This window comes from Patagioenas fasciata, chromosome 9, assembly GCF_037038585.1.
Source record: "Patagioenas fasciata isolate bPatFas1 chromosome 9, bPatFas1.hap1, whole genome shotgun sequence".
Lineage (NCBI taxonomy): Eukaryota > Metazoa > Chordata > Aves > Columbiformes > Columbidae > Patagioenas > Patagioenas fasciata.
In genome coordinates, this window is record NC_092528.1 from 13,273,838 (window position 1) to 13,296,960 (window position 23,123).

Sequence of the window (23,123 nt, forward strand, 5' to 3'; positions counted from 1 at the left end):
GTTCGCGGGGCCGCGCCGCAGGTGTCTGTGACAAGCGGGGTGTGGCGGCGTTCCGAGGCGCGCCCCACCCGCCCAGGCTCTGCCCGCTCCCGGGTCAGGATCGGGTTTCCTCCGGCCGGGCCGGGGCGCGGGGGAGGAGGATTCCCGGGGCGGTCTACGCCGGGGCGGCCGCCGCCCCGGCCCCCTCCCCGACCCCGCCTGCTGGACCCGTGGCCGTGGGCAGCGCCGGCGGCGGGAGGGGGCGCGTCCGTGCGCCACAAGCCGGGGCCGCGGCGGCAGAGCGGAGCGGAGCGGCAGGTGCGGCGGCTGCGGCTGGAGTCGGCGGGTCCGTGTGTCACCGCGCTGCTCTCCCGCCGGCAGCATGAAGGTCGAGTTTGCCCCCATCAACATCCCCCTAAAGAGGAGGATGCAGACAGTCGCCGTGCTGCAGTGGATCTTCTCCTTCCTCCTGCTGGGTAACAGCCTTCCTCCTTCCTGCCCTTGGCCCAGGGAGAAAAGGGGGAAAAACGGCTTTTTACCTAACCAGCGTCACCCGTGGGCATTGGTGTGTGTCACCCTGTGGTTCCACGTGGGAGCAGAGGTGGCTGGGTGGCGAGTGGCTTCTCGGCTGTCCCCGGGCGGGCAAGAGCATCGCACTTCTGGGCTTGGGCTTTCACTTCCCTGAAAGCTCTGGATGGCTTTCTCTCTTTTCTTGGCGTTTGTTTCTTTCTACAGGTTCTTTTTCAAATATGGTCGTAAAAAGCTAGTGCCTGTGTCCTCTCATTGACATGCCCGCTAGGTTTCTGACTACTAACAACTTTTTATTGAACGTGAGCATAAAGGCTGGTAGATGACTAATGCTGATTTCATCACTGATCTTGTAAAATACTGTTGTACACTGTAGTCCCATAAAATTATTGTGTAACTAGGTGATAAAAATTAAACAAGATTGACAGTGAACTGCTTTAAATGCAGCTGCTTCTGTAGATTAATGAAAAATGTCCGCATTTGCTTTAGGAGAGTGTTCCTAATGATTTTACTTGGTAAACTTTTTTCCATTGATTATTCCACTATAGTAAATTTTGCTAATATCTTAGTAGACACCTATCACTAAACACCAATTCATAGCAGCAAATCTTACCTTCATGGGTAGTTATCTTGCACTTGATAAAATTAGTTACTTGATAAGGCAAGATAAGCCTTAGTACTCTGGGACCAGATCCATGGATTGTGTAAATTCAATAGCCTGTGTGGAACAAAACTCTTCCGAGGTACAGAGTGACTGACTACCTGTGCGTTACTGGAAATGTTGGAATATTTTGGATTGTCTATGCTTTAGGACTTAGAAACAGAATGTGCGCATATCATCCTAGTATGTCTTGCAAATGTAGTATCACTCAGATGTTGGTCTGATGTCTTTCAGACAATTGGTTTTAGGTTGTTAGCCCACACATAAATGATCTGGGTATGTGGGGGAAACATGGAGGGTATGAACCCTCTTCACAGATTTATCCTTAGCACTTGGCTGGTTTATGTTACCTCTAAATTATATGTGATTGGCCTATAAACAGTTCATGTTTGTGGCTACGTTGTAAATAGTCTGTGCTTTCAAATTTCTGTGATTTAATCAGGTCTTGGCGTATCCCATTATTCCAGTCCAATGATAATACAGTGGAAGTTCAGTGGTGGCGGAAGGAAACCATTTTTATCCTAGCCTGTTTGGTAACAGTGCTGCTACAGAAAATCACATCCTTCTGTGCTTACTAGAAGCGACTGGGCTGTAGAAAATCCACTCGTGCTGCAGTTCAGTGGGACAAGTAGGCAGCTGCTTTCTGCAGCTGGTGCTGCCTGGGAATTAGTGCCAGGGAAAATGGACAAGAAGTGGTCTCATGGGTGGTTACATGGCATGTAGCAAGTACATGTGATCATGAAAAAAATCTGTTTGCAAGAATGCTCAAATTTTGGTGGACAAATTGATTCTAATAATAATTCTCTGCTTAGGTTTTCATTGGGATGTTTATCTTTAGAGCTCCCCAAGGTGACCTTGTAATTTTGTAGGTGTATGCTTTCAGTCATAGGACAGAGTGACCGGGCCAAAATGTTTCACCTAGTGCCAGGAAAATTCAGGTGGCTGAATCCTAAGTGACTTAAAGAAGTGAAAAATGGGTTGGTTTCTGACATTGTATGTTTTTCAGCCTTTTTTTTTTTTTTTTTGGTCTGTTGAGCAAAGTATAGGAACATTGTTTGTTTGTAACCTGTTGAGTTCAAAAGTGACACTGTCAAATCATACTGGGGATGCCCCAGTGCAAATGAAACGCTCTATGAGTTCATCACAGGATAGGTTGGAGGGGTAGGTGTTGTTTGGGGGTTGGTATATGACTGGAACTAGTTTATATCAAGCAACATCTTATCTAGATTCAGGCTTATGTAAAAATGTCTGCATGTGAAAACATGAATAGATAACACCATATGATAACTAATGATTCATACCATATGATAACTAATGATTCATAACATAGATAATAGGGATTCTATTTAGAGCAGTGAATCAATAGGGTACTGACATGGTTCCTAAAGTTGCCTATCAAGGTATGGAGTGAGGTGCCATAGCTTCATAAGTGGACTGAGAGAACTAACAGGTAACGTAAGATAACTCTAAAAAATAGTGCCCTGAAAGACAAAAGCTGAGTTAGGTTATGGTATCCTATAAATCTGGGAATTGACATGTGAAAACATCATTTGGCATACAGAGCAAGCTGCGAGGGGACCGTGAGTCTATTACAACTTCAATTCCATAATGTGACTTGGATAGAAAACTCTGAAAATCAAGCATTGGTTTTATCTTCCTGGCTGAGACCCTTAAGAGCAGCTGAATTTAATGTAAAAAAGCACACTGTGCTGTTCTTTGCTCTCCAAGCTAGTTTTGTTGTAATGCTGCATGGTATTCTGAAATTGTGGAATTGATGATTGAAAATGCGCTCTTGCTTGTGTGACTACATACAAGTTGGCGTGAAATACATGTGTGCAATAGTTGTTGAAGACTGTGAATCTCATCACCACTTGTAGAAAGAGTGAATCAGTCAACATATACTGAAAAAATAGCTGCAGTAGCACAGCACAAACAGGAAGGTTCTGCTTCTTCACACAGCGTACAGGCTTGGCCTGGGTCTGCACTATAGATACATTGCTTCTGCTGCAGAGCACAGGCAGAATAAGCATGTCTCTGCCTCAAAAAAGCTGTACAGATGTGCACAGAATTTCATTACATACAAAAGGAACCTCTTTAAAATTCCGGGTGTAAGTTCCTGTGCTTCCCTGCTCTATACTGCAAGCTGCCAAAGTTTGCCTTCAAACAGAAAAGACAAGTTTTCATTGTAGCAGAGGTTCTTCTGTTAGCTATCCAGAGGCATGACACCAGAAGCAAAAATAAGTTCTGAAATACCGTAGTCTGTACCTAAGAGCTTCTGGATTCAATGAGAGAAATGCCTAACAGTTTCCACTGTGTGCCAGCTGAGGCTGCCATATGGTTTCCCATCTTCTGTGCTCTTAAGTGCAGCAAGCTAAAATAGTTTAGGTAAAGTTCCATGAAAAAGAAAAGTGTTTTAAATGGGCTTCCTTTTAAAAGAAGAGTGGTATCAGCCTGGAGCCTAGAAGACCAAAGCTATGAAAACTGCAAAGCAGGAAACCCTAAAATGATGTTGTTTCTTGCAGTATTGGGCAAAAGTCCAAACCAGCTTCATGCTGAACCATAATTTCAAGTCATTAGTGTTTCGCTGCTGAAACAGCAAATATATGAAGTTTTGCAATTTCAGAGTACCTATTTTGGAAAATAAATTAAAAAAAAAAAAACTGAAACAGACAATTTTGATGTAGTTTTATGTCGGTAACTGCTGTTATTAGAGTTTAATTGGCTTGGCCAAGGGCTGGCAGTCCTGCGGCAGGCTTGGCCCTGTTCCAAGCTCATTCAGCACCCACATCATGTCCACCTGTGAAGCTGTGTGCTAATATCTGCTTCTGATCTCTGTGCCTTTGGCCAGCCCAGCCCCAGGCAGAAAGTTGCCTGGAGAAGTGAAATCTCCAAGCCCCTAAGTGCTGCTGGACCAACTGGCAACAAGAGCAAAGAGGTTACATCACTCCCATTGGTGTACTGTAGGTTTCATGATACATATACGCAAAATAAATTGTCACCATCGATGAATGCAACAATATCTCTGGTGCTTAGCATGAAAACTTTGTTTTTAAGCTTGGACGTATTTTTCTTAATAACTTTGACTGAATTAATTTTGCTGCAGTTAGTGTGTCTGGTATCCTTCTATTAGGAACAAGTGTAGGTTTTTGTTTCTGGCACAGCAGTTGCACAGTGATTTGCCCTCCATGTGTAAGTGTGCTGCAGGGCTGAGCTGTGTGCTCAGTACCACACATCTGAGAGTGAGTTCTGCTTGTGTCAGGAGGCAATCAGTACCTAGGCAGGAGCTATATCAAAGGTTTCATTTAAAGGCAAAACAACTTAAACAAAGAAAAATCAATGAGATTTGTTATGTGTTGCTTTGCAGGTGCTTTAGCCTTTTGTTTTTCTTCCTCTATAGTGTACACAAATCAGGTAACAGCATTTTGGAGAAAATAAAGCTAGAGGCTGAGTCGCTGAGCTTCTCCCCTGCCAGCTTCTGTGCATTTGATGTGAAAAGGGACGGTGGAATTTAGGCATATACAAAATCAAATGCAGAACTAGGTAACTTGGGTGGAGTGGTGGTGTCTTGGTCCAGACAACTAGAGATGGAAATGAGAAAGTTTAACCCTATGACAGGGATACCAGGGTTTTGCTTTGAGGCAAGGTGGAAGTAGGGGAGAATGGTGCTCCTGTGACTCCCTGTCTGGATCTTCTCACTGCTGGGGACCTAGGAAGTGACTGTCGTGTGTGCACCCCGGTGTTAATTTGCAAAATACTTAATAATACGAAATCAGTACCTAATAAAATATATGCTTCAATATGCATGAAGCCACAAAATAATCTACTAAAGACATTGGTGTATATTAAAGTACATCCCATGTCTACTGATTGAACTTCTGTACATGTAGCATGAAGCACTCTGTTAATTGAAGCTGGCTGGAAACAGTTTTGAGTTGTGGATCTGGCTTCCCTAAAAGAAAAAAATTATTAAACATTTGCCACAGAGTAAGATATTGTAAGTGATGGGAAAGCAGGTGTCAGTGTAATGTGCTACAGCAAAGAACAACCTTTTCCTCAAACATGTAATGATATTTTGTTATCTGGTACTGATTAAGTTCATCAGCTGTAGCTGGCTAACTAAAACAACCTCATTCTTCCTCAAAGCCTGTTTTAAAACCTGTGTTTTGAAACGTAAGAAAACTCTGCCAAGCTCTGCGAGCCTTTCCCAGCAGGCTGGCTGGTATTGCTACTTGTTTATGTCAGTCTGTATTCATCTGTCCCCAAAGTTTATTGCCAGCCCATGGGCAGGTGCTGATGTGTGATCATGGAGAATAACAGGGTACTTACTGGTGCTTGACTGACTAGTTTTTCTAGGAATGCTGCTTGTGTTAACTATGTCTTAAGGAGGGAATTGAACCATGTCTCTGTATATTTTTTTTTTTTTTTTTCATCTCTTGAGAATAGGAAGAGAAAAATGGCTGTGCTGTGTCAGGCCAGAGGCCCTGGCTTGGCAACCTGTATGTGAACATAACTGATAGTGGATACCTAAAGAGAAATAAAAGAAGCAGGAAATATGTAGACTAAATTTGGCATGCTGTCTCTGGATTTGGTAATCAGTAACTTGGGCATTTACTGTATTCAGACCATGCTATCAACAAGTCAATACTGCTCAGTGCTCTGCATCTCTAGTTTATCAGTATTTGCCAATGGAAGGTCTACTTGCTTGGGAGCTGGAAGCAAATTCCAGAGTAAACAAGCCTTTAAACTGGCCTCCAAAGCTTGGCATCTGAGGATTTGTATTTGTTATCATAGTAGTGTTGAAATACAGCTCCCTTGGTAGGAATGCTCAAATATTCTTGTGACTGGGGCTCCCAGTTGTGACCAGCAAACTGACAAAGGACCTCTGCTACAGGACACTGAAATGTATTCATCATATGCTGACCTCCTTACTACCTCAGTCCTGGAAATGGCTACCAAATTCCTGTGGACTCCAACAATTTTCCAGTGCAGTTAGTTTAAATAAATTCCTAGCTTGTTGTTTGCTTGGGCATCCATATCTGCCATGGGTAAAAGGTGGTAGCAAGTTCCTGTGCTTCTGATGGAAACTGTATATTGACAGCATTGCACGGACTAGTTGGCCCTAAACAGGATAGTACTAACATTATGACTCCATTTTTTAAAAGGAGACTTTGTCTGTAAGAGCTGCAGAGCAGTACTCTGCAGAGGTGTGAACTTGCTTTATGTTGCTTTGGCTGGTTGCCTCCTCTCCGGTGTCGCCTGTTGCCTCAGGTCTTCCTTGGGTGGGACTGTTGGAATCCGTTTGCCATATGTGTTATTTCGGTTAAATTTCTAGCCCTTTCTTTACAATTTATGAATAATTTAGGAAGTATTTCCAGAAATTAAGGCTGATTTTTTTTTTTCTTTTCCCTGAATGAACGAATCCACTAAGCAGGAAATCTTTTTTTAATGCCTATATCAACTTGTCAGTGGTACCTCAAGGGATAATCAAGAGGAGCAAATGTTCATTAGAAACAAAAACATCACTGTGCAATTCTCCTTGTGTTTTCCCTCCAGTGTTCTGTTCTTCAGGCACCCAACTTGGAGGCATTACTGCTCTGAAGGCTAAAGGTGAAGAAAGTACTGATCTGTTGTAGGTGCATCTATGTGATTGTTCAAAATATGCCATTTTTCTGTGTGTTTTTTGTTTGTTTGTGGTTTTTTGTTTTGTTTGTTTGTTTTTTTTTTCTTTTGTCGTTGTTGTTTTCCTGTAAGAAATGTAAGATGTTTTTCTGTAAGATGTAAGAAATGAGCTTTTCACCTTGCTTTGTGTATTGGTATGCACATGTAGTCCCAAAGCCCAGAGAAGTACGATATTAAAACTCACTTCTCTATCTGCGTATTCAGTAGACTGCTAATGGGATAAAGATGTCCTGTTTATCATATGCTTTGTGGGATGAGGTTCAAATTGCTGAACTCTGAAACAGTCTCCAGCTCACTGACAATGTGTTTTGAGAAAACTTTGCTACGGGCATGTGGGAAACAGCAAGAATTGGCTCATAGTTCAGACGAGTCTGAGCTGTTGAGTAACCCGGAGGTCTTGGTGTGAGCTATTTTACGTGGTGTCCTGGGGGGCTGCAGAGACCCTGGAGTGCTGGTTGGGTTGAGAGAAGTGCCATGGCCACTGAGGATACACCTGTGCTGGCCAGACATGGTCCATGACTGCTCTGAGAGCAATGGGAGGCTTGTCTTCTAGTGGACAACCTTAGATTATGGTGGCCCTCAGAACAGCGATTACTCAAGCATTTTTGTCTCCTTAGTAACTGCACGTGCATTTGGAGCTTCCAGCTGCTGGAATCACCTGTATTTCCCCACCCAATGTGTTGGTTTCCTACTTCCTTTCTTTGTGGTCTTTAACTATTTTATGAATTTGGTGCCCACAGCTGTAAACTTGGAGACTATTTAATGAGTGAAGCGTCAGGTGTTGAAACATCATTGGGCAGGATGGTTGCCAGTGCTGCTAGTTAACACTGTGTATAGTATTTTTCATCCATTTCCTGTAGCTGATGAGTATCCACATGCTGTAAATGGGGAAAAAGAAGAAATGGGATGTAAAGTCTCACCAGTGTTGGCTGGCAAACTGAGTGTTCAGAGTCCCATGGCCATGATTTGTCTTTTAATTCATATCATTTCCCTTTTTCCCCACTGTTCCAATATGCCACAGAGTTATTTTCAAAGCTTTAAGCAAAAGATTTTGCTTACAGTGTACACTGGAATGACATCCAAGGAGACAATGATGTAGTAAAGCACCAAAGTCCAAGTTACTCACCTTTTGCCTGGAATTTGCTTATGAATTTAGGTGAAGTGATTGCCATTTATTTACTCAGTGTCTTCTCTGAAGGAGAAAACACTGGTTTTGTGTCTATAAGCTCATTGTTTTTGAGTCATCAGTGTTTAATTCATCTTGCAGGCTGTTAATTCGTCAAAATAATAAGGAGGTATGGTAAAAGGAATTTGCTTTGCATGTCTCATTGCAAATTGAATGATAAATAGACTTTGTTCTACAAGATGCTGAGCTCCCCTTAGGAAGTGCTGACACCACGCTTATCGCCCCATACCTTACATGCGCGCAGGAACGTGTTCTACCTAAAGCAAAGCAAAGAGCTTGTTGTTCTCATGTATGTTTGTCTGCATAGTATTAAACAGTGCTATCTGGCACTTAGTGCTGCTGATATAATTAGCTTACAGCAAGGATGCTTTGATCCAAAGCGCCTTTCAGCTATTTGGCTAGGAAACCAATAGTAAAAAGCCATGTGATTCTGCACTGAGCCAAAAGTCCTTCTGAAAGGAAGGACTTACAAATTTGTGCATAAAAAATGGAAATTAATTGATTTATGGCAATTAAAAAAAACCTTCTCATACTTATTCAAACTTAGACTGTGAACCTTGGCATCCTGTCCAGGTTAGTATTCCTAGAAATTTCTGTAGTTTCAGTATCTCTTCTTGAAAGAACAGGTAATGACTTTTCCTCAAAATATTTTTGTGCCCTATTTTGAAGTGTTGCTGGTATGGGATTCCAGTTGAGTTTTCCCTCTGGAGCTGTGGAATTGAGTGTCATCTTTCAGCTATGTTACTCCACCTGCATTAGTGATGTACCATAGAACCCATTGTTGCAGTTTTGGGGAGTTTTCCATGTCAGCTTTGGAGGTCTGCAGGCCTCAGTTAGCTGCGGTATTTTTCTACAGCTCTTGCCGAGGTGCTTATCCATGCAAGACCAGGGGGTATTCTTCAAAACAGTAGATTTGATCCTGTTTCTGGTTTTCTTTATGGTTGTTCCCTTCTCCCTTCCTTGGAACAAATGCAATTTCATATTTTTCGGTTCGTTCCCTGCCAGGAATGGGAATGTTCATCCCTTTCCTACTCAACCTAACCATCCGCTTTGTTTGCTCTGTCTGCTTCTGGATTCTGCAGTAGTTCTCACCCCATGACAATATATCCATTTCTGCTCTGAGGGCACAGTCAAACTAGGTACATGGGCAAGTTGGCACAAGTTCAGAAAAAATAAGTGCTCAGGTTGGAGGAAACACAACATTGCCCATAGGCCAAGTGAAGCTCTGAGTTTCAGCAGCTTGAAACCGGCTTGGTATAGGGAATCTGCTGTGAGTTTTTGATGCCCAAGGAATCTCTTTCTCAAATGAAGCTGATCTTAACTAGGATGGATGGTTTTTACCGTTTGTTCACCTACTTATTTAAAAGTTTTCCATTCTGGTAATATTTACATTGTATCATTGCCTGATGTAGTTCTGTTCTCTTTTAACTCCTCTCTGTTTACTTTTGTATTTAGCTCAATGTGTTTCACTGGTGCAACTCCTTTTAGGACATAACAGGATATTGCCCTCATGAAAGCCAGTCAGTTATGGGACATACAAGTCCTACTTCTGCTTTGTAAAATACCACAGAAAAATACCTGTTACATACAACTCTGCCTGTTGAGACTTCCAGTGAGGGCTGGGTCCTGTTTTGCTTGCCATTGTATAAATGCATGAGGCTAAAGCCCCAGCTTCCTTGCAAACCTGGAATTCAGTGTCTGCTGAGTTACTCCGATCCGTGAGGCTGATGCGTTATGTTCCCAAGCCAGAGGGGTGAGCAGGCTGCTACAGGTACTGCTGAACTGCGCTTCAGCACACTCCGTCCTTAGCCATTTGAATTGCTGCAAGAGCGCAAAGTTCTGCAAGTGCTACAAAGGTAATGTTTCTACAGGGAGTTTCCCTGAATAATTATTTCAGGCTTGAGCCCCAAAGTAACACATTTTGTTAATCAAACATCTTTTTTATGGCTTTTCAAATTGTGTGTGATACACTTCCTACGTATCATTATTGTGGTAGGATGGTACATTCCGTATTAACCTGTGTCTGAAAGTATCAGGACTTAAAACTGTTGTTGTGTTCCCATAGTAATGGTGAGTTTCCGCTTAACAGTGGCATGTTCAGATGCTGAAATCGAACCTCTTAATGTTTAGGTCTTGTCTAGTGCATCTCCTGGCCAATCACAGAGCACTTTTCACAGGGAATAGAACCACCATCCCTATTTTATAGGTAGAGAAATTAAGAAATAGAAAGGGAAAATTATTACGCCACTCCCATTATTAGAAAAGAGATCTTGCTGTGGCCCCATTTCCCCTCTTTCTTTCCTTAGCTCTCCTCCCTTCACATTCACTGGATCATCACCTTTTTCTTAGCTCTTGCTCTCTCCTTTTATTCTGCCTTAGGTAAACCAGATGTTCTCTTACCAAACATTAGTGTTCACCCCCACCATGGGCAGAAGACAAGTGTGTTGTTTCTCAGCTTATGCTTTGTTTTATTAAAGTAAACCAGCATCATTGTAAGCTTATTCATCCAGTTGTGCAATAGATTAAGAAATATAGACCAAGGTGATACATCCTTGTAGGTGTTTCACCCTCAGTGTAACAACATTCACACAATGTGGAATAAACTAATTGCATTTTATGCGTTTTGAGTAGCATTGGTAATAAAATTATCAGGGTTGGGAATTCAAGGTCTTAAAAGGAGACAGGCATGATTAATGGTTGCTATGGTTTCCTTTTTTGTCTCTTTTAGCAGAGTTTTGCTGTGGACTCTTCGTGATCCTGATCCTGGGCAGGTTCTGGTTCCTCGCTGTTCTGTACCTGCTGTGGCTCTACCTCGACTGGGAAACACCAAGCACAGGGGGCAGACGGTCCCAGTGGGTCAGAGGCTGGACTGTTTGGAAGTACTTTAGGGAATACTTTCCCATTCACGTGAGTAAAATGCTTCTCACAGGACTGTAAACATTGGAACAGAGATGGCTTCAATAGCCATGAGCTAAGACTCTCTGATAAAATTCAAATACTTACTCCAGGGTGGATTAGCTTCTTTTTAAAACATAAGGAATCTGAGATTTAGTGACAAAAAGGGGCAGGGGCTGATTTTCTGCTTGGACTATTGGGTCACAAGATAGTGCATCAGCACAGTAAATGCTAGACATGGTATCTTCAGACACATCCATTTAGACTTTGTTCAGCTGTAAAACAGGACAGTAATTTAAAGTGCTCAGAAGGAGATGAATTGTCATCAGTTCTGTCTCCTGTCAATGTATAATCTCCATACTTGCTGGTTTTGAGAATCCTTCTGAGGCTAGTGTATAATGTCCTCCACTGTCTCTATTTTTCAGCTTATAAAAACCTCAGATCTGAATCCAAGTTACAACTACTTACTTGGCTTTCACCCTCATGGGGTCCTGGTAGCTGGAGCATTTGGAAACTTTTGCACCGGTCCAAGTTTCAAAAATTTATTTCCTGGGCTTACTCCGTATCTTCATATCATGCCCATCTGGTTCAGTTGTCCCTTCTTCAGAGAATACATAATGAGTGCTGGTAGGTAAAAGCAGGATGTCTCAGCTGTTGCTCCGTATTATAGTTTCTGCTTCAAATGTAGGGTTTATTCCGCTATCCATAAATGGTAAGTAATTTCACTTCAGAAGGATCAGTGTTGGTGCTAAATTCAACCTCTGTTTTATGATGAACTGTTGCTGCAAAACAATTTGAAAAGTTTTATTAACAGTTTTGTTAAACTTTTCTTTCTGAAAAAAGTGTTTTTCCCTTGAACTATGAGACAGCAGTGCTAAGTACCAGTTATTTACAAGAGAGAAGGGTATATCAATTTGTAACATTTAGTCATTTCGCAGACACTTGTAAAACAAATTGAGGATAATCTCTTACCTGAAACGCTTGAAGTTCTACCGTACAAATATATTTCTAGTCAGAATTACCTACTTCTGACTGAGGTCCCATATTGCAAATCTGTGTAATTTTAATGGAGATGTAAACTCTAAAGACAGAAACTTTTTTTTTCCTCTTTGTTCTGAGCAGCACTTGTCACAAAGGGGTGGTATTCATGACTGGTACTGCAGTAATAAAAGATAAAAATAACAAGCAATAAAGTCTGAGGAACAGAAGAATGTATAAAGAAATCAGGACTAGTATTCCCCCTCAGTGACTTAATACAGGAGTTATTTTACCTAAATTTGTTAAGCTAGAGCATTTGAATAAGTATGGTCTGGTGCACAAGACTAGGTTTGGGAGACAGAGATCTAGCTCTTATTCCTGACTGCAGCACAGATGCTGTGATTTCAGATGAGCTGTGCAACTGCTCCATTTGTAGAAATATGCCTAGGATATTTTTCAAATTAATATCAGAATTGCATATTTATGTAACTTCAACATACTAGAGAATGCCATTCCATGAAAATGTTATTTCTGAGGGGATTATTTCACGCTTGCGAAGTTAAGGGGTTGGCAGGGGTGGAAAATGACATTTTTAAACTTTGCCTAGCCTGGAAGTCAGCTTTACATGTTTTTGGCATTTTGACCCATAGGAACAAATATTTACCTTAAGTAAAAAACAACTTGAGTAAGAAGCATGATAAATAATAGTCAGCATTGTAGCTCTTCACAGGTGTGTGGCTGATAAACCAGAGGGGACTTTCAGTGTAATGCAGGTTATCAGTTAAATCATAAAACACTTGCAAAATCTTCTTTGTATGGAAAGCCATGCTCCTAAATCATTGTTTCATCTCCCAGTCGCTTGCTCCCTGTCCCCAAACCTGCCAGGCTGCAGCAGTCACTGCACCACGAGCTGCTGTGAGCGAGTGGGGAGCAGAGCCCTGCACACAGGCTGACACCTCCACTTCGGCAGGGACGTCAATCTGACCTGGGGAAAGACAGTGGCTCTTGCTTTCTCTTCCAGAGAAGCTGCATGCTGACTGGCGAACGAGCAGATTATTTCCAAGTCTCAGATCAGCAGTGTTTTACAGAGCAGCAGTGATTGTGAAGATATAGATGGCAAATGGAAATATCTTTTTACTGAGGTCTCTGAACTTGCTCCAGGAGCAAGCTATTTCTCTTGGTGGCCAGCTCTTAAAACTATATCACAATAATCTTGCCCTTCCAGTGAGATTTTTAAGATCCATGTTGTAATGTCCCTAGTAGGAAAAAAGAGGAAATGGGTAAGAGGAGATGAAGTACTTGCTTGGCATCCAGAAGAGCATACTTTGATACTAGCCTTGTCAAAACAAAACCAAACCCATACAATCAACAACCAAAAAACACCCAGCCCCCCAGAAAACCCCAAACCCTCCCAAAAACCAGTATAAGCTGGGCTTAATCTCTATATTGTCATTTATACTGTATTAATTCAATACAATGTAATTGAATATGGTGTCTGGGTGAATAGTACCACTATGAGCCTTTGAAGTAAAACTTAGGGCATGAAAGAACTCTGGAGGGGTCAGATATGTATCTGTTAGAAAGGAGATTTTTCCAAAGCACCAAGTTCAGGGCAAGGTCTAAGTGGATGTTAAAGGCTTGTACAGCAGTGTGCCTTTGATTAGAAGTATTAGGATGAGGAAAGCTTCATATATTCTGTTTTAGCCTGAACAGATTGATGACTGCCAGGTCCTGTTTACTAGAGAATGAGTTGATGCAGTAATTGGGAATGGTACAAGTGAGCCTTTGCTGCTGCTTCTGATGCTGTTGGGTCATTGCCTTAGATGGAGCTGCTGCAGAGTGAGGGGTTGAAATGAAATGAAATCTTTGAAGCCTGTCCTATGCTGTGATCATTTTAAAGCAGTTTATATATTTTAAAATATTTCTTAAATTCCACTGTACTTTTACATTAAAATCTAATGAATCACTCTTAAAATGTTTGCTCCTGAAGGAATGGTTTCTGCATCCAAGGAGAGCGTCTCATATGTGCTGAATAATGAAGGAGGTGGCCATGCATCGATCATTGTGATCGGAGGAGCAGAGGAATCTCTGAATGCACATCCTGGAAGTTTAACTTTGAACATCCTCAAGAGGAAGGGCTTTATTAAAATGGCCTTGAAACATGGGTAAGTTTCCCATATGGGCTGCTGTAGTAAGCATGCTTTGAATGCAGATTGATTCTTAAATATTTTTCGTATTATATATAGTAAACTCGTATAGTTAGAATTTGAAAGAGTCACTTGTCTAAGAACGTGCAGGTGGCTGGCATAGGAGCCAGTCTGTCAACCCAGATCCGATTGGGAGTTTTGAAAACTCCCTTTGGCTTTCATAATTTGTAAGCAGTAGGTGTCATTAACGTATCTTGGTGTTTTGTTTCAATTGTTCTTTGCACTAGCAAAGAGTAAGAATTATGAAACAATATTAGTAAATCTTGGCTGTTATTACTGAGTGGAGCAGACATTCTGTTTTCTGTTGTGTAAACTGAAGTTACATTAAGATAGAATTTTCTTATCATTCTAGGCAAACAAAAAAATATTAGAAAGTCAGGCCCTGTTTTATTAGATCACTGAAAATTGTGGTCTGGGAAGATTTGTTTTCCCCTTTATTCTAAATACTTTCTTTTGAAAATTGTTATTTGCAAGTGTAAGTTTCTGAGAATTTTGGATGAAAATCTCAGGAGCCATCAGTGTGTAACTAAACAGAGGTGGTATTAATATCTTTTGAGTAACACAGTGTAAGGTGTTGTGTTTGGGCTGGACTGGACTAGATGTCTTGTATATTAGAGATATTGGAACCAATGCCTTGTTCCTGCTAAACTTTCTGAACAACTCCCAAGATTATATATTGACATGGAAAACAATGAGAAAAAAATATTAGTTGTGGGAAATCTTTAGCAGTTTTTTAAACTAATAACTGGAAAAAAGTGGTCTCTGAAAAGACAAGTTATCTGTTTTCACACAGGATGCTAAGGTCCATCTTTTCTAGAAAATATTCTGTGTCAAAATGTTCCAAGAGGGTATTCTATACATATCACAAGAAGTCTGATAAAGGACCTGTTCTCTGATAGAAAGTAACATTTTAGTCTAATTTGTACCCAGAAACAATACTTGTATATTTAAATTAGGACATTAGTACCTAAATGAGTCTTTACTCAATTTCTCTTCAACTGCTGAATAATCCAGTGGGATCCTAAACACTATCAGTAGCTTTTCTCTTTTTTTACCGTAAAGTTTAGAAAAATATTCAGATGGTGGGGTTTTTTTTGTTTTTAACATGTCCATAAACATCTGATCTGTCAGATCACAAAGGTTGGTGTTTATCTCTCATCTAAACTGATTTGGATTGAGAAACCAGATACACCTGTGCTTTTCATGGCCCTGATTTCAAAAGCATCCACAACACACAACAGCAAGATCAGGACACTTACAAAACACAGGAATGGCACTTCCTTCCTTACGAAGTCCTTTGTTTGAAATGATGGCCCTCCTCTTTAAGAAAGAGGATTAGTTGTCTAGAGTCACTGTAGTGAATGAGGCACGGACTCTCTTTAAGGTGTGAAGAGAGACGTTTATTACAAACTCAGGGTTGCATTGATGCTTGCTCAAGCATTTGCTGATTTACTACTTTAAGAAAGAAGATTAGTTGTCTAGAGACCTCCATGAGGGTGATAATGCTTGTTTCTGCCTGAGGGACTTGAGAGCTGCACCTTGCACATGGTCACCTTAACCACTGGGCTACAAGTCATGCTGGATCTGAGCACTGGAAAGAAAAAACGCTTCTACGTGGAGCAGAGGAGTCCTGACTTCATTTCTCTACAGTAGGGCTGTGGGACAGCAGGACAGAATGACTCTCGCCATTACAGCTCTTGCAGCATTGTCAGCAGTCCTGAGTTCAAAGACATGCAGTAATTGCTTCTGGTTTTAAAATTTTATTTCTAACAATTAATAAAATGGGAAACGAGTTTCCAACTTGAGTGGAAAGGACGAGGAAGGCTTGCGGGAGGCAGATGAGAAGAACCACCTGCCGTCAGTGCCTGCATGTGTTTCTGGTGCTTTTGATCTGTAGCATCAAATACCAAGAGATGAAGGGGCGATGTGGAGACCAGGGGCAATGTGGAGACCTATGCTTTTTGGCCCTGGCCTCTGTACTGCCAGCACAGAGAAGCTGTGGTTGCTCAGCTAGGAACTTGTCAAATCTGTTCTGAATATGTCAACAAAAGTCTTCTGCACATCTGGAAAAGACATTTTGGTCCAAGGTAGTACAGATATCAGATGTGAAGTGAAGAAATCCTATAGCCATGAAACAAATGATGAATCAGCTAACTTATCATTTGTTTCACAATCGTAAATTACTTATTTCTCTGTCTCAACCTCCTACAGAGCATCTTGCAAAAGCCTTTACCATATTAAAACAAATCCCACAGGCTCAGGTTACTGTTGCACCATAAGATGTTCCTGTTTGTCTTAGTGTTGTAAAAAGTGGAGTATTTACACAGCCACAGTATGTACCAGGCTTTCCAATATTTCCTTTACAGGTGGCTGGGTGATATATGCTCTATTTGAGAAAGAATGTTTGAGCAGACACAAGTCAGTGAGTGGGAATGATAGTCTTTTGGGGTCCTCAGGCTTGAGAAGCTGTAGAAGCAGTTGTTTTTCCATACAGGTGCGTTTTGATTGTCCACAGTACTTTCCAGCCAGCTCTGTCCTCAGTGCCTCCTCCTCAGGTATTCAGAGCTCTGCAGGAATTTATCCTGACCATATTATAGCAGTGCTGCTATTTTACTGGGAGGTTTTTCTCGAAGATAGTGTGGGCTGAATGGAGCTAGGATATAGAAGTTAAGACTTAAGGAAAGCAAATAAAACATCTCTGTATCCTTCAGAGGCTGCTTAGGATTACTCTGCTCTTTTTTGTTTAAACTGCGTAGAATACTATTTAATGAAACTAAGCATTCATCAAAAAGCATATCGCAGTCAAGGTTTTAAATATAGTGGTGGTTTTGTCTGTTGCACTGATTCCATCAGCCTAAGTAGTTTGTCCAGGAGCTAATCAGTGCCTTTCCTTCCAAGCCAGTTCGTGGACTGAAAGAGAATTCATTAGGCTGTGGAGGAGCCAAAGTGAGTGAGTATAATTTCTGTGTGTAGGATTTGACCTCTGGTAATAATGGATTAAGGCTGTTTTCGAAGAAGTCTGTAGGAAGCAGGATTTCACTGGCAATTGGTCAGCAGAGGAATTTGGCAGTGCACTTATGTCTGTAAGGATGTCTGGTTTTTATCACGCTTTTTGTGCTGAAATCATGTGCGTGCATTGCTCCGGTCAAAAGGCAGAGGAAAGCCAAGATCTGGTTTTGACGCTGCCCAGCTGGGAGCATTATTAGGTTAGCAATGAGGCTTCTGTGTTGCCAAGGGAGAAAATGCAGTGGAACAAGGGTGGACTTGCTGAAATAGTGCTGGAGAAGATCACAGTCATAATTATGATATATACAATTATTCATTTTTATTGTTATGAACAGTCATAAAATGTTGTAATGGGTAGCAATCAGCTAAATACTACCCACAAGCTAGTTTCTAGCTATATGTTAGCACTTAAAAAAAACCCCAAAAACAACCAACAACAAAAAAACCAAAGCAGCTGCGGATCCAAAGAGTTGAATGCCTGTTGCTGATGAGGTCTTGAGCTGCCAAAGCTTTCTGTGCTGGTTATTGTGAAACCATTTCCACGCCGTTGATGTGAACTGCAGTGCAAGTGCAGGCTGATGTGGGATTCTGAGTGTGTTCATTGTTTTACAGGGCTCATCTGGTCCCAGTGTTTTCCTTTGGTGAAAATGAACTATTCAAGCAAGTTGCAAACCCCAAAGGTTCATGGCTCCGAAATGTACAGGAGAAGTTGCAAAAGAAAATGGGCTTTGCTTTACCACTATTTCATGCTAGAGGGATATTTCAATACAGCTTTGGCTTAATACCTTACAGGCAACCTATTCATACTGTTGGTAAGTTCACTGCTCCAGAAGGGCTTGAGGGTTGTTTGGTGTTCCCACTCATGCTTCTGGAAATCTTGTATTGAATGTATATTGATTTCACACCCCCTAAGATATTGCTCAAGCCGGGGCTGGGTTCCCACCCCTTGCCACATAAAGTCTGAATTTCAGCACCATGTAGTGGCAAGAGCTGTTGGCAGCTGAAGCTGCAGCAGGAAAAATGCAGGACCAGCCTCTTTGTGGCTCTGACTAGACTTCCCTTTAGTCAACACCATGCAATTTGAGGTGGCAACATCTGTTGAAAGGGATTTTCAGGTGCCTTTGTAAGAGCTCCTGGGGGTGCTTTTAACTTTCTGCATTTCTACAGAGCTCACCTGTAATCTTGGTTGACTCTATTAAGCTCTCAGCACTTCTAGTGCAAGGAGAGCTGTCAAAATCATAGTGATTGAATCACACAAAGACGACTGAGATTATGGAACGCTTCTTATAGCGTATCACAAGCTTTTTAGCCATAGCTTTTGGCAGAGGAGGAGGCTGCTCCCTGGACCTCCATGGAATTGCCTCCTGTGCTCGCTCTCGGTCTGACAGAGCAGGTAGCAGGCTTTGCGCAACGATTGGAGAACATTTTGGTTGGAATGGTGTTTGTGGGCAGTGGATGGTTCAGAGGCATCTTACAGGCTTTGAGGGCTTTATGAGCTACCACTCCCTAGGCTGAGGTAGCCAACAACATTTCTGTTGCTGGTGCAGCAATATTCATTTTGAATAAATCAGAAGATATCTGTATTTCCATCAGTCCTGCTCATGTGGCTGTGCAGTTGAAGGTACCATTGTCCTCTCAGGCATGTCTCTCACATGGGATACCTTTAATATTTGAGACAGAACAGAAGACAGTGAGAAGGTACATTTTTTTAAATGCAGTTTTGAATTTGTGGAGTGCTACTGGGATGACAAGACAGCACATGACCCCTGAGATTGTACTCTGAAGTGTAAACTACTCCTTCAAGTTAGAGCTTAACTCCCTTCTCATTTGCTCTTTTGTTGCCAGACTGAAATGATGGGGTTTTAAAATTCATTTTATCTGAACTTGAGCAAAGAAGAAGTGGAGAACCACACCCAAAGCTCAGGTTTGTGAGAGGCAGGATCAGTCCCCAGGGCCAGAGAATTGTGCTGTGATTCTGCCACCTCGCCGGGAGCTGTGGTGGAGCTGGTACATGAGGGAGTGCAGTTCTACTTAAAAGAGGCATCAATTAAGTTAATGCTGCTGTTGTGTTTGATTTACAGTGGGAAGCCCCATCCATGTGAAGCAGAACTTGAACCCCACCACTGAAGAGATTGAACAGCTACATGCATTGTATTTGCAGAAATTAAGACAGTTATTTGAAGAACACGAAAGAAATTATGGGATCCCTGAGCATAAATCCCTCATCTTCGAGTAGCGAATTACAATTTGGAATTCCAAATCTCGTGGAAGAAAACAGTGTATGCTGAAAGATGTCTTTCTTGCAATCTGTAATTATCCTTGTGTAAGGAATAACTTTAAGAAGGGATTGTTAGATGATGTATTGATTTTTATCTTACTCTTGGGGAAAAATAAATCCTTAGGGTGTGAGCCTTGAAGCCAGTGCTGTTTTGAGTTGTCCTTTTAGGTTCTTCTGTACCAGAAATACTAGTGAGAGACTCCACACAGATGTTCTTACCACCATGGTACCAAACCGTGGCTTGAGCAGAGGAAATTGCCCCAGCATGAGATCGCGAGCAGGAAAGTATAAACCTGAGAAGTGTTTGATTAGAAGTTGAGAGACTTGCCAGCATGTATCAAACATGACATCAGATGCTTCTCTGACTATGAGAAAACCTTGCTGTTCTTCCACAGAAATGACTGTCTATGTTTTCAGCAGATGGCTATTATAAGCCATTTACATGTGAACTGAAGAATAAAAAGGAGCTTTCTGCCTTGAACAGGATATCGGCAAAAGGGGATTGTTCCAAATTATGGAGCAGAGCAAACCCTGTGATTGGAGAAGTGTGCTGAGTTTTCTGTGTGCATGTATACACTGGGTGGTGGGAAGCACTGAACGTTGTAACTTTTTTTGACAGGCTGTGCTTTGAATCACCAGTTCGGAAGATGAAGCAGCTTTGTTTGGTAGTGCCAGCCTCAGAGATGCCAGGCACAGGACGGGAGAAGTGTATTGAGGAAGCAAGTGAGGGAATCACGATCTTACACCTTGTGCAAATTTATTATGATCATATGTTCTTCCACAGGAGGAAGGGGAACACAGCTTGTTCAGTCTGGTTCAGAAACATCACCAAGGAAAGTGCCCTTGATAAATGCCTTTTCCTTCCCCACTGACAGATGTGGGGAAGTATGTGGAAAGCTGTGCTGCAGTGTGACACAGCTGGAGCTGCCAGGGCAGTGAGAGCACAGCTCTAGGGGGCAGCAGGTTAAGAGGATGCTTTTTGTATAAACCAGGTGCCTAAATTTGAGAGAAGGTTTATCCTAAATGTGGATATCCATTTAAGAAAAGAAAAAATTTAGCTAAACTCATTTTCAGTTAAAATGCCTAGGTCTTGGAGATGATGGTGTGTGAAGAGAATTATAGTGTATTATTGAACTTTTACAAGATAAATCCTTCCATTAGTAAATGTTTTTTATCTGTACATGGACTTTGCAGATCTGTCTTTATTGGAGTATTTGGTTTTCTTTAAGCAGTTTTGGTGCCTGAATATTACATCAGTTAGGTGCACAGCCTTGCCAGGCAGCCTGGGGCATCTGCAGCTAGGTCAGTTCAGCCCCAGGGGCTGCCAGGAATAGTAGCACTGGATGGACAAAGGCACTGGACACATTGTGTGCTTGCTGGGCTGGAGACTCCTTGAAAGAAATGCAGATGGAATTTTGGGGAAAAAATTAAAACTCTGGGAAAAAAAAAAAAATCTTTGCAAGATGAAGATGCTTAAAAAGTGGAAATATCTTGATTCCTACAGAGGGGACTCCTAATGAACTAAAGCCGAATAAATATTTGCTATACAGAGTAGATCAATGTTGATCTGATGTGCTCCAGCAACAAGCTGGTTTCCATAGGAGGGCTGTTCCTCCTAGTGCCTGTCATCCAGGTGTGACCAGCACTGAGGCACTGAATCCTGCTCTCACTTCTCTAGGATGACAGATGTCTTTTAGGGAGGCGAGGCTCAAATTCATAATGCCTGAAGAAGCAGCCTGCTCTTCCCTGACAGACTGCCATCAGTGTGCCCACAATTCACCTCTACTCGAGCTTTCTTGGCACCATGCGTGTGGATGTTTTACTTCCTCATCTGTCCCTGGTTTTAGATCTGTGTTTAGATCTCTGAAGGACTATGTATGCATACAAAATATTGAGTGGTGCCTTATTGTTCAGCAGGAACAGGTTTGAGGATCAGGGCTTGAGAAGAGGAAGCACTGACTGCGTGTTTCACACAAGTTTAAGATCAGGATTGTTTCAGCTCTTGGAAAGACAGTGTCTAGGGAGGTCAAACATGCCAGGTTTGATACGTGGGAAGATGTCTCCAGGGTCCCAAGGACTATAGTAACTGATGAGCCCTGAAAAGCCATTTTTTTCTTAGCCAGTTGTGAGAAATTTTGTTTGGATCTGGGTTTTTGCTGCTTGCCCTGATGAGTAGTGCTGTTTATTCATGAAAGAAGAATTTGTGTCTGTGTCAGATGGTTCTGTCCTAGATCATCTGCTCTAATGAGATATTTCCTCTCATTCTCAGTCTGCTCTTTTCCCATTACCTTAATGATATAGAAGCTCAGGATGTAAATTTATAAGCATTAGCGTTCAGTTGAGGATAGGAAGTAACAATGGCTTGTTGTTGATCAAACTAGCCAAAACTTTGAGGGAATACATGAATACTGATTTGGGAGCAGTATCTGGTCCAGAGGGTACCCTACAAACAGGCTTACCTCTGAATTCCATGAAAATATTATTTATGGGCTCTGAGTACCATCCATAACTGGCACAGTTAGAACAAGTAGGGATTGTGTTCCTCTGACTACTGGAATTTTCATTGCTTTGTAACACAGGAAGATGGAGGAAAAAAAGAAAACAAAATCTCCAAGCTATTTAAATATATATTGTTGCTCAATAACTGCTGCATATTGCTTATTGATGGTCCTTCCAAACTGCTACTATTAACAAATGGTCTAGTGTATCAAGGACTATTCTAAAATAGCAGGTCTCTCAACCTGATAGGCATGGTGTCACCTAGAATATTTACCTCTGTGTTAGCGTGTGGGTTTGTAAAACAGCCCTGCACCACCAACCTTAAAGGCCAGAGCCCTGGAAGCTGTAGAGCTGATGTGGCTGGTGCCTGCACCAATGCTGCTGCTGCTGCAGCCATGAGGAGCTGAAGTGTCACCAGAGTGTTCTGTTGTGGTTCATGCTTCACAAAGCGAGAGCAAGCAGCTCGCAGGAATGGTGACAACCTTCTTCCCCAGCTGCAGTGAGAATAATCGGGTAGTGCTCAGATTTTTGGTGGGACATCCACACTTACTGGGCCTGCTTTGTGGTGTGCTTCTCCGTGTGCCTTTTGATGTCACGGGTAATCCCAAGGAAGCTGGTCGTCTGTCAGCAAGATACTGTGCCTGTGTACCGTGCAAACACCGCCTCCCCAGGGTGCTCCAGCTGACGATGCCTGCCTGCTCCCTTGTGGGCGAACATCTCTCTGCCAACTGTTGTTTACAGAAAGCTGATCCTCAATAATTTTGGCTTTGTGAACTACAAAGCATATTTTACACTTTAACTTTTTATGGTACTTGTAAAATATGAATGTCAGTTGTTTCAGTGATAGCTGTGGCTGGGAGGTGTGAGATAATAAAGGTTTGTACCAAAGTGTGCTTGTGTTGCATGGAATTCAAATGTGCATCCTTGCTATTGGGTAAGGGCTCCATCCTGTGGACCGTGGGAGTCTGACTGAGCTCAAGAGGTCAGATTAGATTAGCTATAGGCGGTGGTCAAAACATGCTGAGAAAACGGGGCAGGGAAGATGGACAGATGGATGGACGGATGGATGGCTGAGCTGTAACAGCACCCAGGGGCTGCTGGAGGGTGGGTGACTCCTCTGGGGAGCTGGTGAACTAAGAGCCTTTGGAGCTGAATTCAACTTGAGTTTAAGGATAAATTTGAATTTTAAGTGAAACTTGCATCAGGGAGTCCAAGTCTTGGTATCTG

At 42.0% G+C, this 23,123-nt stretch overlaps 1 protein-coding gene across 2 annotated transcripts; it reads left to right on the forward strand.

Annotated features, from left to right (window-relative positions):
- The first annotated feature begins 206 nt into the window (after positions 1-206).
- On the forward strand, positions 207-22,784 carry MOGAT1 (monoacylglycerol O-acyltransferase 1). 2 transcript variants are annotated; one of them, XM_065845108.2, is made up of 6 exons: positions 207-455; positions 10,765-10,940; positions 11,354-11,555; positions 13,897-14,071; positions 17,732-17,931; positions 19,201-22,784. In XM_065845108.2, the coding sequence occupies exons 1-6, from the start codon at positions 362-364 to the stop codon at positions 19,353-19,355; spliced, it is 1,002 nt and encodes a 333-aa protein (XP_065701180.1). In that variant the 5' UTR covers positions 207-361; the 3' UTR covers positions 19,356-22,784. The 2 variants fall into 2 exon arrangements, with proteins under 2 accessions (XP_065701180.1, XP_065701179.1); XM_065845107.2 differs by having other exon boundaries at positions 209-455; positions 10,762-10,940.
- The last annotated feature ends 339 nt before the right edge of the window (positions 22,785-23,123 follow it).